The following is an 18,080-nucleotide window of genomic DNA, read 5'->3' on the forward strand; positions in this document are numbered from 1 at the left end:
AGATGAAACCTTAGTTTCATCAAACAACCGACTCCTTCGTTACGCTCTCTGAGATTAATATTGTTCAATACACAAGTCACCCTCCCGGTAATTCGTATTTTCCAGATAATCATACTTCAATATATCGCCGGATGACGATAGAGCCTGCAGTTGGTTCTCAGAAAATGCAATCAAAAAATCTTAGGATTACCCTCTGAGAGAATACAACAGTTTTCCTATTTCTTTTAAGGGGGTGTCCTGGTCAATTTCGACGTTGAAAAACACCTCAATATATTTTCTTTTGACGCAGAAATAAAGTAATGGCATAAATTCTATGACTTTATTGTAGCGATTTTGTAGAATCCATATCATTTCTCCATTGCAGCGTCAAATGAAAGTGGATGAAGAGTTTTTGTCGAGAATTGCGTATAGAATGGGACTGTTAAGTCCATTTTCGCGTTTTAGATACGTAGATGTATACGTCAATGTCGAATTCGACCAGGACGATTCGAATAAAATGGTTGGTTAGTTGGCAGTCAACCGACTGGATAGAGTCACTGACAATGAGAACCCGACCCTGCTGCTGCTGCTGCTGCTGCGGTGTTCAAAGATAACCACAGTTCAACATACAATAAATAACACAAATATAAACGAGATGATGACTATAAACAAGAAGATTTAATTGTCAGTTCAGCAAATATAGAGAATAGCGAATATTTTTTTTTTTTTTTATCATAAAACAGAACAAAAGAAGCAACTAGCTTTGTTTTGAAATAAGTAGGTATAGCATGAATAAACGACTCCAACCAAAGCCAAACAACTAGTCCTAATCAGCAGCACATTTGCACTTTTGAAAACAAGTTCCATCTTGTCTTTTTTTTTTCTTTTATTAAAAACAAAAATAATACTGCAGAAGAGCCTGCAGGAAGATGACGTCAGTTTTGCCCATTGCCCGGAGTCCCGTTCTCCACGTAACGTTCACGTTTCGTGTCGCCCGGCAGGGTGTTCATAGGGGGACAACCGGCAGGGGCGGCCGGGGGGGGGGGGGGGGGGGGCGCCGGACAAAGGGAGAGGTTACGCGCTGGCCTCGACAGATGTTTTCGAGGGCGGCTCTCAGCCTTCCAATTGCAGCACGCTCAAAAAGGTTTCCCATGTTGCCAGACCGCGCCACGCTGCGCGAGGCAAGAGCAAGCGAAGCCTCTTTGTCCAATGCTCTCGTAGTACTCTTTAGGCTGCAGATATTCTCGATCGCAATGAAAGCACCGCAGAAGGATTCTATGTTGAGAGAAAGCACAAGAACACTACGATTATATAGCAAATTTCCGCTGATGGGTGGATGGAAATTCAGAATTGAAAGAGGAACAATCCACGGGCTCCGATCATTTCAACTTACGTACCATGCAGTTTATATTCGTCCATGTTATATGAGTCATTCTCATCGTGGTCATAAACGCATTGAAACTGAAATCCTCTGTTTTCAAACGATTGTCATCGTTACTAGAATAGTCGGAAAATGACTTGAAACGTGAACTACAATATGGTTATACGTTAATTTGATACACGTGATCGTGTGGTTTGGATGAAAAACAGCCGTATTCACGGTGATCAGGCATAAACATGTGCGCATGAGTGCCAGGAGGTTTCGATTTTCCTGGGAGGAAACTGCTGTCAGCGAATTTGTACGAATAGAAATACTTGCGCAATGTTGTAGCCATTTCACACGTTCGAGATCATTCAATATTTACCTAATATCTCCGAAATTTTAAGATGCAGGTAATATCGATTTGTATGTAGTTGAACGGTGTTTCACACGTCTCCCGATAACTACTATCATCATACGTATAAGTTTAGAGTAATATTGCTCACCGTTGCTAACAGCATTACTTTATACACTCAGTCCACCGCTACTTATTCCCATTGGAATAGATTAACGTGAAAACGATAAACAAACCCGGTGAAAAAAGGAGAAAGAGAACGGCTCTGGGACAAAGGGAATTGGAGGGGGGTATCAGTAATCCGTACGAGAAGCTGTTCGATTAAACAGAAATCAGACCAATGGAATAAAAATCGTTCGAAATATTATTCCACATATCACAGTCCCGTAAGTTATTAAGTCGGAGATCTATTTTTTGACGAGTTTTTTCGATAGGCCCAGAATGTTTTTGGCATACATAGCTTGAGAGCGATTTATTTAGAGTCGTTCCACTCCTCATAATCAATTGAAGTTCAACACTAAATTGATCGATATCAGCGAACTAATTTCAAACATATTACTCCATCCCAGTTTGTGCCTTTAATTCAGCATCTGAATACCATGCGCGGGTTTGCTGCAGTTAGCAACAGGCTGACAGTACCGGCACCCATAAATGATCCGAACATACACGCCGCGTTCCGCTTCTGGTGCTGTATAATCTAGCCACTTATAGTGTAAATATTTCCTTTAACGTTGAACAGCATTAAAACTAGGAGAGTCGGCGTGAAACTTGTGTCGTGGCGTCGTAGCGAGGCTCACGATTAGGTTATAGATACGGGCTCCAGGCTTTGGAATACGTGAGGATAGACACACTCAGGCGTCTGCCTCGCATGTGCACGGATGAATATGTTGGTATAACGTACGTGAGGCCACGTTGCGTCAGAAGATGACGGAATATATATCTACGTACACAAAAATAGAGAAACTTTGGAACAGAAAATACGACCAATGAAGAAAGATCTGACGAAAAAAAAAATGAATAATTAAAAATTTAAAGAAGTCTGGTCGATTGCGGTACGGGGGACATCACAAATGTTTTCAAGGTGAAGCTCGAGCATGTAACGCCATTTACTTGTGAAAGCGAAACAATTCTCTTGATTGTTGTGATCTTTGGAAGCATGGAGTGGCGTGTAAACGAGAGGATTAGTTCATCACAACTATGATTGGGCTTGCATTTTTTTGAACTGTTATCAGGCAGCCCTATGGTTTACGTGACTATTTGTCACGATCGGCTTCGCTATTGCGTTTCAAGTTGATGATACATGTGTGTATGTATGTATGTATAGTACAGAGTGAAGGTAGGGAGCGAGTTACTAAGTAAACGAATATGTGTGAAAACCAGACTCGTCGGAAGTATTGCAGGTATCATTGACGTGCTTATCTATAAGCTGAGTGGCCAGTTTTCACACCAGAAAACCGGTCCAGGTTGTGAATATAATGAGATAAGTTTTTCTTAATTTTCGAGTTCCTGTACAGAGCAGACAAAGGTTACATCGTAATTTCCTGAGATGCGTTTCTCTGCCTCTGACGTCATCGTGATACACCAGTCCGTTAATTAAGATGAAAGTCTGACTTTCAACAAGGTTTTTTGTCACCGAAAAAATCTTATAAATTATCATTTTTTTTTTTTTACCATCGACAGAATCTCGTCTTTGAACAAATCCAAGCCAACACAACGTAACGACGAGGGTGAAGTTAGTAACGTTAACGTAACGATACATCAGGAGGAAAACTAATAAAAAATCATGATGATTTTATCACGACTTTCGCGGAGTTGGCTTTGCAAAATATCAGTGTATTTTGTTTGTCATGGTTTATTAAATTTCAGACATTCCTAAAGGTGCGAAGTAACGATTTTTCCCAAACATGCATCGTTTACATTAACGCTACTAACTTTATCGTCGTACATAAAACGTAGCCCTTGCAAATCAAAATGAGTTTGACCGTATCGCGCTTATGTTGCAGATAGAGTGGAAAGTTCCAACCACGTCAATGATTTCGATACCTGGAAAGGGGCGAAGGGTAGAAAGGATGAAAGGCTTGCCTTTGCTTGGGGGTCGGTCGCGAATCACAATTATAAACCGGTCGCACACGTAGAGTCTGGAAGTTTCATTTAATTCATTCTGGGGGGGGGAATCGTATTTCGTTTTCTCACATAGTCAGTCTCTTGTGCATGTAGAAATGACGCAACTGCCACAAGTCAGAAAGCGTCAATTTCGACAAGGTATGTATATAATGTACTCAAAGGTTACGAAAGAGTCCTTTTGAACTTGTTTTATTTCAATTTGCCCCCCTCTCCCCCCACTAGCCTAGGGTTATTTTTTGATTTCGTTTTAACGTTTCAAGAAATACCAGTCGTCCGAGGATAGTGAAGAAGAAACGAGAATATCTATGCAGATCAAAGCAGGTTATATTACATTGACTACCTTGGAAGTAGAAAAAATTATTCTTATCCTGGCAGAAGTTGATTTGTCAATGTTTAAAGGTGACGCAAGTCGTAGTCGTATATTGTTTACTTCACTCATCTTCATTGTATCGAACAGTTTTGTGTACATATCTTCGACGTGACGTAGACTGATTTTTTATTTTTTTTTTTATTTTTTACTCCCCTACATCCCCAGCAGTGTAGCAAAAAATATAAGATCAGTATCGCGAATCCCGTTATGATTGGATATTTGGCACAATTACTCGTATCGTTATATTTCCGCACTCACGCCGGCATTCGTCGGCATACGTGCAGATTCAAGCAAATTTACTCGGCAGGGGTCAGCTTGTTCGACCCACTATTATTACACTTGAAATTTATCATATACTCTCGTATTACAGTTAACTGAGGCGAGGCGAGCTCTGGGGTTTAAATTGCAAATGATTAACTATGAAAAGCGATTGATCCAATGATAGCTCGTTTAAATTAATAATCATCGAGTCTCGCTACGGAATCACCGCCCTGCCAGACTATCTTATTTTCTTCAATATCACCCGCTAAACTTTCAATTTAGACCGATTTATATATTCGACATTGCGATACGCGGTACATGCATATGTTATGCAACTCGTAAAAAAAAAAGCCTTGACCCTGCGGAGACAAGAAAACGTATGTTAAGGTATTTATTGTCAGATAGCAACGCGCCCAATTCTGTCGCTTCAGGATGTCTTTTCGTTGATCCATTGTCGTCAATACTATATATATGTTATTGTCACGTGTCGTTTGGATCACGTGGCATCCGTTTTCAATAACTGTATCCGTAACCCCTCCGCAGCAACGTGCCGTAAATTTTCATAATAGGTTGTATTAAACAGCTCTTCCACGTGGGAACGTGGCTGTATTTCTACATCCGTACAATTGCAAAAATGAACCGCGGAGTTGGCAGATCTTAGCACAGACTTGTAATACAGTCAAACTTCGAATGGTTTCATTTTCGTATTTCAAAGCCTACGATCTAACGATTCAGCTTCGAACGTAAGGAGATTCCGTTTTCCGCGTGCTGCTTACTATACGAGTAGCTGTATAGAAGAAGAGGTAGCAATTAATCGGCAGCTTTGTGAAATCTGTCTGAGTTTGCAATTTTTTAACTATGGTAACGGTACATACATATACCAACGTTGCTCAACCATTTTTATTCAAGAATTGACCAAATTCAGGCGGAGATCAGAATCAACCTGGTCGACTGTACATACGCAAACTTAAATTAATACACACAAGCGTATTTCCATGTAATTGCAATTGCACAAAATTAACAAGAGAGAGAAATAGAGGAAGAAGCTAGGACTGTGACACTGTCGATGCGCGGGCTAAAGTGAAAGTCGTCAAACGGAAGTGCTACTGGGGGCTTTTGTTACACACGCTTCGTCTCTCTCCCTCTCTCTCTCTTTTTCCGTATTTCCTTCTCTCGCTTATTATCTTTTTATCCCTCTCCAGTCCTCTGACGTCATCCCGCTTCCCCCGCACCGCCGTTATACCGACAGTCTGACATATCGCCATAAAATGGCGTTATATGTAACGACCAGATTCGCGTCCCTACCCCGGCTCGCCGCTTATACCGTCAGCAAAAAGCCTACAGAACTTGCGTCATGATTTTTTAAGTGAATTATAGGACTTCGCAAAGTTGCAGAAGCAGCTGCTGGGTATTATAATATACAGTATACACACTTTCAGAATCTGCCTTTCTCAAAAATTTCTTGCGAAGTTCTTGGTAATACTTTTACTACTTACGTTGGTCCAAGACTGCGAATTCAGTTTTTCGGTGAAAAATGAATATGAAATCAGGTCATCTTCGAATAAGACAGAGATTGAATAAATCTAAAATACAACGAGCATTAATTTCTAGAACACACACGTACAAAGATGTTTTTATTTAGATTGTGAGAACTGTGTAACGTGTCATATCCAAAAAACTGCAATCGTAAAGTATGCTCGGAAACTGTGGTTAGTCTAAACCGCTAAATATTTGTACGATTCGACAAAGTCGTAATTTATATTGACCGACGTGATCAAATTTGACGTCGACTGAATTATACATGTTTTATTTACACGTATCAAGTGGGTGAGAAAATGATTTTTTTTTAACCAAATCAATATATTTCTCTGGGCTAGCCCTACCGGTGGGTTCATTGACCTGGCATACTTAGTAATCTTGTACAGATATTTTTGCTCATGTGTTTATAAATTTCGAATCTCGTGTATCGAAAATACATTCGTTGAAGATATTCTTTGAAACGCTCTCCGTCCTTATTTTTAAACTATCCACCTGAGGCGTGTAATTGATTGTGATACAAACAGCACATGCTGTTATTCTAAAGAATATAAGAGTAGAATGTGTAAGAATAGCAAAAATATTCAACTTTCTTGACTTTTATGGTCGGGGAAAAAGCAGGCTTACCAGTATGGTTCGGGCAACTGGATGAACAAAATATCGCGTGTGTAAAAGATTTTGAAGAACAAAAATCTGCAAAAATTAAGAGGCGACAAATTTTGTCTTTCGAGAAAATTTAACGCATAAACGCGCGCATCTATAACTGACGATAACGATTTTCCAACACTTGTAATACGATTTCGGGTATACCGTTAGTTTATTGTCTACAATTGTCGAGTTTTGCATTGTCGTCTTCGTTTCTATTATCGTAGCAATTGTAATTATTACTCATAAAAAATCGCTTCCTAAACATCGTTAGGAACCGAGCAGGATTAAGACGCAGGCTCTTCAGGACGGTTATTGTCCTCGAAACTCCATCATACCTGGGTCTATTTATGTGATGCAAAATTCCGGATATCGGTTGCAATTTTGAATCGAAATGATCGAGTTAGCTGACATAAAACGATGTGATTACAGTACGTCGATATATTCTTCTGTTGTTTAATCCACACGAATCCTCAGTCGATTGAGGTTGAGCACCGTTAGTCCAGTCGAGATAGTTATTTACAGAAAATTTTTCCAAGGCTTACAAAGAAGTTGAGCGATTTTCCTTGTGCCGCTTGTAAAACCAGCCCAACTTTGGGTGACCTATTCTTTTCTGAGTCTTTGGATTCAAAAAATTCCATTCTGTATAGCCGACTACCTGGCAGCAGCCTTACCTTACCTTATTTTACCATTATTCCATACCTTCTCAACATAGGTACTATATGTATACCTATAGATATGGGAAATTGTCTGAAATTTGTCAGGTGTAGGTACACTGGGTCAGGTATACGTTACTTCCTCCGATTAATACGACTGCAAGGACTCCGAAAATTCCGTCAAAGAAAGTCGTAAAGAATGCGGCAAAAGGTGAAAAAAGACGTCGCCTTTGTACTGAAAACGTCTGGAAGTTTGTGTTTTTCCATTATTATTCTGATAATTAATAAATATTCTCTTGTATTGAACTATGCATTTTTTTATTCGGCCCTTAGGTTATTCCAAATAATCACGATGCATTGGTGTATTCTTCATAGTTTCTGCAATAAGGTGACGACGTCCTTCCATGAAATTGAGAGAGTGTTAGTCATGCGGTTGGCTGATTCGCATAAAGCGTACTAATACTTTTATACCTACATACCAAGAAAGTCGACGGTAATCGTAAAGTAATCCGTGACAATAAGTTCAACTTGCCTTGCTAATTGTACCTTTTCAACGACAATCGAGAAAACCAGTACATTTTATTACGGCAAGTTTAATACCTGCAGAAGGTTGCGAGTGCCGCGCCGTATTGTGCTGTATTATCAAAGTACTGTTCCATGGCATTGCGCCCCCCGTGATCTTACCGTGCATCCAATTGTCTACATGTATCCCCTACTTATCCATTAATATTAGGTTTATTGTCTGCGGCATTATCATTTGCTGGAAGGTTGAATAGCCTAAGGGTACTAACATAATATCGCTTGAGTCATTATTTCACGTATGAAAAGTGACACGCGACATGACTCACGTTCGCATGTATTATTCAAAAATAAAGTCAACAGTCATATCAAGGAAGACTGAGACTCAATGAAGCTAATTTAATTCAGAAAATTGATAATCAATACTAATTTACCTAAACTTCTGTAAGCATTCGTTGTCTAACAGATCAGAGTTGAAGCAGCGAAGTTTCAAGACCTTCCTGCTTTAGTTTCCTCTTCCTGTTCACGCATACCGATTTTTGATCACCGGATGCGAGAATTTATAATATCATGATCATTTTTTTCTTGATGTAGAAAAACTGCGAGCACTAGCAGCACCTACAAAGAAGGTAACAAAATGATAGGAGTTGGGTAACTGGGTGGGCAGGTATCAGGTAGTAAGACGCCATGCGGATATTTTCGCAATCCGCAGTAGCAGATTTGATTTTTCACCGATGCGCAAAACGATTACCCGGAAAAAACAAGAATCATTTATTGCTATGCTAGCGTTAATTTGTGGAAATACTATTTGCTCGCTTCCTAGTAATATTACGATAAATTCCGCTTGATCGATGTAAAATATAATTACGATAAATCTGCTCGAGGCTCCCTGCCGTTTGCAACATCATCACAACGTCGTCATTCGTAGTCGTTACTCTGTGTTCGAAAGCGTTCCGATCTGTAGACACCCGTTCGCCCACCCATTTACTGGTTCGTCCTTCTATCTCACGCGTACATAAACGCGTATCACTGCATTCAAAGTAAAAACTTGGCGACCCACAAGTCTCCGTGGGACTATTGAACCGGTCAAAGAACCCGCATCAAGTAAACCGATTGCATTTCTTCTCCCTTCGTACAGACAATTAAGTCAAATTCATATGACGAGATGAAAAAGATCGGTTTTGTGCACTCGCGCAAAGAATACTGGATATCTGTCTGTTTCCTGATCGCTCAACTTGGAAGGGACAACGTTTACAAAAACGTTAACCGATTGTGTAACTGAGGACTGAGAACCTATGGTTTTTTTTTTTTTTTACCATTCCTGAATTTTTATCACGTGTCGCTGAAATCAAACAGCATTGTAGCGTTTTGCGGAATTGCACTGGGTCGATTATCGACGCCATTAAATGGATTCAGGCTGTGACGCGCGAAAAGGCGGCGACGGCAGTCGCTCACTCGCAATCAGCCAGGCAGTATTTTTACTTGGTTTTGAAGGAACGTCGATGCAAAGTAGGACGTTCACAGTACGTATACCAAAGACGTATTCTTCCACAAGCGGGCAGGCAGGCAGCCGTGCAGTCTTGATTTTTTTTTTCTGCGACTATGGGTTTGTATACTGATACCTTGACAGAGAGCACATGTGCGTGTACAACCGAAGACTGACATCACAGCTGAGGTAAATACGTTTTTTTCATTCGTTCTTCCGTTTGACGGCCCGTTGAACTAAAGCGAAGCCTTAACGAAAATAAGATTTTCCAGTATATCGATCTTTCAGCGATTTTAGCCCCTTTTCTCCTCTCATCACTAGATTAGCGCTTTATTCACACAGTCTCGCCGAGGCTCGTATGCGCTACCTGAAACATGGCGTCGCTCGCCTCCGGCCTGGCGCGTCATCGCCGCACGGTTTCCTGGCAAGGCGCGGCGTGGTGGCGAAGCGAGACGAGGCGCTTTCTATACATCGACAAGCACGCACACCACACAGCGTAGGGTTTCCTTGGTCATTCGAAGACCGGACTGCGCGCGCATGTTGCTACCGGGTCACGTGACAGTCGGGCGGAGTGGGGCGGCCGGCTCGGATTCGTCGAGAGTCTTTCCCCCACTTCACCGCAACCGAACAAAGAGACACGAAGGTACTTACTCGGGACGGAGTCCGCTGTGAAGATTAGAAAGTCGTCGGGACTCACAGAGTGCGGTTCGCGAATTCGGAGGGACAATCCCGTGCCGTGGCGTAAGGATCGTTTGTGTGAGCGAAGCTGGTTTTATCGTGTGTTGAGTTATAGAAACCAAAGGTGAAGCTAGAGAAGTAAATCGAGAGAGACAAGTTTTTATTGTTTTGTTTTCTTGTGTGAAACGTTGCTTTGAAAATCAGACGAATATCAATTTCTTCGTCTATTATTTCTGCCGATAGTCATTGTTGGCCTTTCTGGTTCCGAATAAACTGCAAGATTATTGTGAATCTGATATCCGTTCCGTATAACTGTACGAAACAGCGTCACGTAGCAAAAAATAAGGCGATCGATCCTGAAAGTGAAATATTATCGCCGCCGCTCCTACGACGTCCAACCGCCAGCGACAATCGATCGTACCAAGAGAGAGCTTGTCGCTTGCGCGTTTCGTCAAGTTATACGTCGTCATTGTCATCGTATGCAGCCAATCCAAAGCAGCTAACCCGAGCCCGCAGTTTTCAATCGCTGATCACTGCAGTCAGCTTTGCTTTTACGCGAGCGTAACCAAGCATCGGTGGTGTCGTCGCCATTTTGAATCAGTATTTGTTTGAAATCCGTCGCCGTTCCGGTTGCCCGTGGGCCTGTGTGCGCGGCAGAAGGAGAAGCGGATCGATCGAAGCTGAAAGCAGCTGCAGGAGGAACCCGCGCAAGTCCCAAAGCTGGCTTCCAACAACTCTGCCGTTAGCCTAAGAACGGTAATAAAGAGAACGTGACGCAGTGAAAGAGGAAGCAGAAAAAGAAGAAAAAGAATAATAGTTCAATACTTGGACCAACGACAGCACTACCACGTAGCCAAAATGAGGTTGGAAATCGTGTCTGCGGCGGACTTTCTCGTGCATTTATTAAGGCTGCAAACCGGACAGCTGTCCGAGCGGCAACTCCAAATGTTCAAATCATCGCTCTCCGAGGTACTACGACGCCGATACAGGGATCACTGGTTTCCGGACCGGCCAAATCGGGGTTCGGGATACCGATGCCTCCGCATAAACGGTAAAATGGACCCGGTGATCGCCCAGGCTGGAGCCAACGTCGGTCTCCTGCCCGCCGTTCTTCACAATCTGTTTCCGACGGAGCTGACTATGTGGATCGACCCTGCTGAGGTCTCGTACAGGATCGGCGAGAACGGCTCGATTTGTGTTCTGTACGAACGTACGGAGCCGGACCCGGAGGAGTCGCAACAGTTTGAGAGCTGCAAGGAATCGTTATTCATGGAGCACACGCAGTTCAGCGAGCAAATTGCCGCTTACGTATCAAGTTGAGCCAATCGCCCGCAACAACTTGCAAACAACAACAACACCAATAACAACACGATCTTCTCAAGCTCGCTTAGAAGTTCAGTCGCTCTTCATTCAATCATCTCTCATTATACATACCGAAGCTCGCATATATTTCATCTAATACTGTTATTATTATATCTGCTGTTGTCGCGGTACGATATTATCAAACAACTCTCTGCCCAACGGCGGTATTTCGAAACGCGGCCGTCTCGCTGATTCTCCATCTCCAGCGTCCTTCCAGAGGGACCAAAAACGAGTAATTACTGTTCACACTCCACCAATGATCTCAAAGGAAAGAAGAAGAAGAAGAAGAAGAAGAAGAAGAAGAAGAAGAATGAAGAAAGAAAACCAAGCCGCAAAAATCTACCCATGCAGCCCTGACTGAGCCGCGATCCCCAGGCTCCATCTACAAATCGTATAAGATTACGAAATCGTCCCCCGCCCTCCCCCCGGCGACGCCGATCGTTCGAATAGCCGGCCATTACAATTTAACGAGGACGCAACGGAAAGCGGTGAGAAAGGGAAAATTAGGGGAAAGAGAAGTAAATTAAACAAACAAACAAAATTTTATAGAGGGCATCTGGAATTGAGGCTATGCTGTGTTTGGGCCACCCCCCACCCCCTTCTACCCCTTCTGCCTCTCGTTTAAGGTCGGACAGAGAGACTGTGTAATGTTAGATCGTTTACTCATCGAATCATGTGAATTGTCATGTACACTTATCATTACTATTGTGCACCAACACGCAAAAGCACACGTACGCGCACACACACCAAAAATACACTCTCGTATGCACCAGGCAACAACATTTACTTATCCATTATTATACATGTACGTGCGTAACTATGCTGTACGACGTAAGTGGCAAAATAAGATGAAATACAAGAATCAATATTGATCATGATATGGAAAATCAATATCAATGACGCGCGTACATGTATCAACGTATAATATATGTGTCTAGATGTATTTGTGTGAGTAAGTGAATATGCGTGTGTGCACGTGTGCGTTTGCGTGTTGAAATACGCGAACGAATTGTATTTGGATATCATCGAATTGTACATTAATATATAGAAATATATATATATATCTTGAAAATTATATATATATACATATTTATATGTATCATTTTTAAAAGTAACTGTGATTTTCTAATCGTGAATGAAAGAAATGATGGATTATGAATAATTATTGGATCGATATATATATATATATATTCAAGATATGTATGGGAGAAAAAGAGAGAGTGAAATTTTATTAATTTCTAATATCTTATAATTCTACGTATTATACAATATACCTTACACTATTATTGATTTGAGGCTGATTGCAATTTGAACGTAACAAATAATTCAATTGTGTCTGTGTGTATACATATGTATATATATATATGCATACATACATACATACATACTATATTAATAATTTTTAAACAAAGCATGTGATTTTTATTGTACAAAACTGATACAGAAGCAGGATATAACATTTGCTGAGTTCAATTGAAAACTTTTACAAATGAATGAATGTAACAATAACATCAATACTTGTTATAAAGTAATACAGAAAAATATCGTATATTCTAATTGGTTAGCAAAATCTAAATCTGTTGTTGAATCTCGTTCGATGTACAAAAACTACCGCGGTATCAGGCAAATGTTGAGAAAATAAAAAACAAAACAAAAATCTACGATGTCTGTGATTATACAATGAGGTTAAAGAGAGAGCGTAAGACAATATAAGCAATCTTCATACATGTGTGTATCGATCTAATATATACGAGTATAATATAAACAATTAGAAGTCCACACACATACACACACGTACACCCAAGCGATCAAGATTCACGCGTCGCAAGCATGTTTTAGTTGTAAATTTTTAGTGATAAACACACACGTAATGATTTCAGAGATCTCGAACAACTTATTGGTGAAACTGCCACATGTCAAGCGATGCGTACATACATGCCTATATAATTTTCACGTCGCGTTACTCTTATCCCTGAACAATATTGTTGGCTCATTTTATTTTCCGGTTAGAATTTTTATCATAATCGTTATTTTACGGCACTTGGAATAAAAAACAAAAAAAAAAAAAAAAAAACGTAAGGCTAACAGCAGTCAAATATCGCTCAAATAAAAACATTTTGTTACTACAATATTTATTGAAGCGTCGTTAACGTCGTCATTACGGTTCCGTCGGGTATGCAAATATAACTAGTAACACAGAAAAATTCAACTCTTATTCTCACCTTCGGACATAAATATAAAATATGTAGGTACGCAATACGTACGAATGTAATATTTTCACGGATCGGAACGCTTACGCCGACATCGCGTATATAAAAACATTCATACATCTGTAATTTGCAGAACACAGGCTATTGTTGCGCATACCACCATCGTACACTCATATTAACCCTTCTACGTACATAGAAATGTATGCGAACGCGTAGGCGCGAGGATTAGGAATAAAAATAATTAGATTAGTACATATATGAAATCACACACATACGTATGTATTTATATGTCTATTATTTCGGATAATAGTAATAATGATTATAATAATTGCACCGCTGCTAGGGAATGATAATAACATACCGTGAGAATTCGGCGAAGCGAGCCCTTCGAGATATTCAGTCTGGAAAGGGGGGGGGGGGGGGGGGCTGCTTCGCCGAATCTTGACTGTACATTGCAAGTGAGTAAATATGTAGTAACAAAATGTGAAAATACCCTACGTGAAATTATATAGTTTACAACGGCGGAAACACTACGCAAACATATACACAGGCACATAGTATGCATAGATAATTGACACAAGTAAAGAGTTGCGAGAAAAATAACGAATGACAAGCGAAATGTACGGAATTCTATAACGAAAAATGTACGTAGTGTGGGAATGCGTGTGTGCGTTTTGCAAATGTGGATTTTGTGCATGCGCGGTGTTTGTATGAGCGAATTGGGGATATACATTTACACACGCGTTTGCGTATTATGTCGGAAGAGTTGGCGGCGCGGGGGGGGGGGGGGGGGGGGGGGTGAAAGGGGGATGGTGGAAAATGGGGACTCGCGCGTGTGTATGTATGCATATAATACATATAATCCTGTACTTTGTATCTTATATACAGTGTAGAGCCCTTCAGGAAGAATTTGTACAAAACGGCTGGGATATTCGCCAGCAAATCTGTGATTTTAGCTTGGTTATGATTCAGTATTTTTTTAAATAAAAAATAAAAAAATTAAAATTAAAAAAAAAAAAAAAATTGCGAAATAAAAAAAAAATGCAAACAAGAAAAAACCGAGAAAAAACCAACGACAACAATCCAAACTTAACACACACGAGATGAAATCAAGAATATAAACACGACATCATCCTAGGTACACTTTACATTCACATTAAACATCCCTGGAATAAAGCGAAAATGACAAGAGGAAAAATAATACACGTTAACTTGCACGGTAACAACGTAAAAATTTTGTGGTAGTATTAACGAGAACAGTTTAAAAAATGTGTAATCGATGAAAATCATGTATAAAAAATGACTTGTATGTAAAAAGAATTATACGAAAAAGAAATGTAAAACTTGTGTACAGAAACTATAACCACGCTATTTTAATCATGTGAAAAATGTACGTCTCGTGGCAGCAGTGAAAAATCGAATGTACTATTTAGAAAATTTCATAATTTTATCGGGTATTTGGAATAATTTCGAGCGAATTGCAAAACACTTGTGTGTGTAAAAAGAAAGTAATGATTTGTAACGAGCGAGTTGGATTTTGTCGGATTTTTTTCTGAGCATCTTCTTCACCGTTTTGAATGTTTAGAAGTTCTTTTCCCTTTTTGGAAACACGTTTCGAGACGATTGGGAGGAAACGTATAGCTGGGTAATTTTATGCAATTCTTAACACTGAACTTTTGGGCGAGCACTTTTGAGACAGAGTTTCATTTGTTCATACATGTCATCGTCATCTAATTATAGTTGTGTTAGTCGTAGTGGATAAAACATTTACTTTCTGGTCGTGATCTCGGGATGCATAAAAAAACAAAAACTCAGATAAACACACGCAAAATTGGCTCGTGCGTGCCTTTTGCCAATTCTATCGACGTCAAATCTGCGTCCACGCTTTTTATCATTCTTGATAAACAACGACGCAAAATTTGTTGCGCTTCTTTCTTTTTCTGGTTATTTGGTTCGAAAAGTTTGAAAATTTCCATACTTGTTATCCAACTCGTGTCGTAAAAGAGAATAAAAATTCAAATCCAAACAAAGTTTGTGATTGGGATACTGAAACGTGATTGTAGATTCTACCACCTTACAGACAGTTCTTTTATAAAATGGCACAAAAATAACATCATAACGGTAAAGTCCATCTAGTGGTCCATCTAGTCTTTTGTTGAAATCGAGCCGCGCTGCAATCTGTAGTTTTTATGGATCATGGCAAGTTGAAGGTGTGTACACCACTGTAGATCCTAATTTCAAATGAATACGAGCACTAATTTTATGTATGTTTAATCGATAACGTGTGCGGTTTGGCAAGTGGGTTAAGGAACCATAGAAACCAACATGAAAAGAGGCATGACTGACACCATATAATGTAGACAGTAGGCACTGACTTTATTCACCGGTCGTGCGTTGCCAAATTCAATGACGTAGTGTTGGTCAGATCCTCTTTTCTGCTTGGTCTATGCTGGATCGTAACTGTAATGTGCAGATAGATTCGATGAATAATATAGTAAATCAGGCTAGCGCAAACAAGTAAGAATGCATAATAGAGAACGGAAGAGCGAGAGTTAGAAAGCTGGAGATGAGAAAAGAGGGTGCTCGAAGCGAGGTGCGGGATCCACATCACCGGGCCGAGTGACATGTGATTAAGACTGTACTAAATCATATATTATAGGATAAAAGAAAAGAAAATGAGAAAGAAACAAAAACGAAGACTTTGTAAAATCATGTATAAACTTTACTTAAAGTAATATAAAAAATAAGAGTAACAAACAAGGACCAATGGTGAACTCGCCGTCGCGTCGGGCTCCGCTCCATACGCATATATATATATATACACACTAGAGTAATAATAATAATATACGTAAATGTATATATTATGATGCACAGTCACTCAATGCATAGACGTTATGGAAAAATTTTGGAAATTTAAAGAACAAACGTATACATCATATGAAATTTGCCAAATGCGTTTCCATATATGTATATCTGCATGAAAAACACCTACATATACATAATACATCCCCCCCGGATCAATCAGTCAACCAACCCAGAACAAGAATCCCTAAAATTTTAGACTCATACCTATTATTATAATTACAATATTATTATTATTATTATTATTATTATTATTAAGTCTATTGTATCAATGTATAATTATATTTAGTTGATAGATTACAAATTATTATTTCTCGCTTGTATATACATGCCGTGAGATCGGAAAAATTTAACTCTTTTAATGAAAGAATGAAATAATAATAATTAAAAAAAAAAAAAAAATTTTTTCGAATGTTTTTGTACAAAGAAAATAAAAGTAAGGGCCTCGTGCTTATGGAATTTCATGAATATAAAAATGATGAAAAAATTAACATTGTTGTCTCTTATCATTTGATTCGAAACACCCTCCTCAAACGTTTTACATTTTATCTCAGATTATTAAATGGATTCGATTTTATAGACGAACATTGTCAAATTTCACCACAATTTTATTCAATTTTAGAATTGGGATTACAAAGTTTTTGTTTCTGATATTCTATCAATAAAAATATTATTGAAATTCAATAACTCAATGATAACTTTATTCGATATTATAGATCGAAAACCATTATAGCTTTTTATTCCCGAGAAAGAAATCAATAATCTTTAGATCTTGAGAATATTTTGTCAGCTAGTCTCTTGAGTGTAGCTGTTCTAATTATGTTATTTTAACACGGACCACGTGTGCGTAAACACTGCCGTAGGTGGGAGAGTACGTTACGTTCGCCGTGCTAGGAATTATACTACCATTAATTCGTATTCGTCACACACAGCCGTATGACAATAGTTTGTAAGTTTCTAAACCCAATCACCGAAGGTACAATAAAGCCTCGCCCATTTCACAATTCAGTACCCAGCAATACGATTTAGGCAACGTTGAATGTCTTTTCACAGGTACCCAACAGACGAATGGACGTTGAAAGTATATAAAACATTTGATAGTGAACCATGGTCATGAAAAGACGGCAAATAAGTTTAGGGAATTCATTATGCATCCTCATCAAAAGAAACTGATTTTCTACTAACGACGTCCTGTTACATTTTAAAATGTAATCAACGTTGAATTGACGTGCGAGTATAAAGTAACTTCAGCGATGTGGTATCGTCTCTGGGTTTAGTTGATCCTGATGTGCTAGACTCGTACAACATAGGGAAGGACAAGCGGGTTCAATAAAAACGTCAGCAGAATGCATTCGCGCATGTCGTGAAGTTCCGACGGCCATGTTGCCAAGCGGTGCGTCACTGGCTACCAAGTTCTTTTGCTTCTTCTCTTTAAACTATAGTGTGGAGTTTTGTTGTGTCTCGAGTAGCGTCCTCGTGGTATGACGCGCGTTGCACCATGGGAGACACTGTAAAGCCTCACGCCTTTGGCGAGGATGGAGTGAAAAGACGATGAAAATAAACAGAGGCCGTGGCACGAGATAAGACGGAGGATCGACCAGGGCTGGTAAACAACCTCGACACAGCAGTAGCGGCGAAGCGCGGTAATATGGTTTTGTAACTTTCGTGTCGAAAATC

The 18,080-nt window shown here is 39.7% G+C and overlaps 2 protein-coding genes across 4 annotated transcripts in view; both read left to right on the plus strand.

Moving 5' to 3' along the window:
* The window catches only part of LOC124182650 (inositol-pentakisphosphate 2-kinase), a 43,086-nt gene that overhangs the window by 15,105 nt on the left and 9,901 nt on the right, over positions 1-18,080 (plus strand). The window contains exon 1 of one of the 3 annotated variants that reach the window (XM_046570176.1): positions 9,417-9,480. The exons of 1 other annotated variant lie outside the window; for it this stretch is intronic. In XM_046570176.1, the coding sequence (XP_046426132.1) occupies positions 9,443-9,480 (38 nt within the window). In that variant the 5' untranslated portion in view covers positions 9,417-9,442. Of the gene's footprint in view, positions 1-9,416; positions 9,481-17,806; positions 18,047-18,080 lie in introns of those variants that run through there. One more of the 3 variants, XM_046570180.1, reaches the window with a different exon arrangement.
* On the plus strand, positions 9,946-16,217 carry LOC124182652 (protein BTG2-like). The gene has a single exon (XM_046570183.1). It carries the CDS (start codon positions 10,828-10,830, stop codon positions 11,287-11,289), a length of 462 nt encoding a protein of 153 aa, XP_046426139.1. The 5' UTR covers positions 9,946-10,827; the 3' UTR covers positions 11,290-16,217.

This window comes from Neodiprion fabricii, chromosome 5, assembly GCF_021155785.1.
Source record: "Neodiprion fabricii isolate iyNeoFabr1 chromosome 5, iyNeoFabr1.1, whole genome shotgun sequence".
NCBI classification, from domain to species: Eukaryota; Metazoa; Arthropoda; class Insecta; order Hymenoptera; family Diprionidae; genus Neodiprion; species Neodiprion fabricii.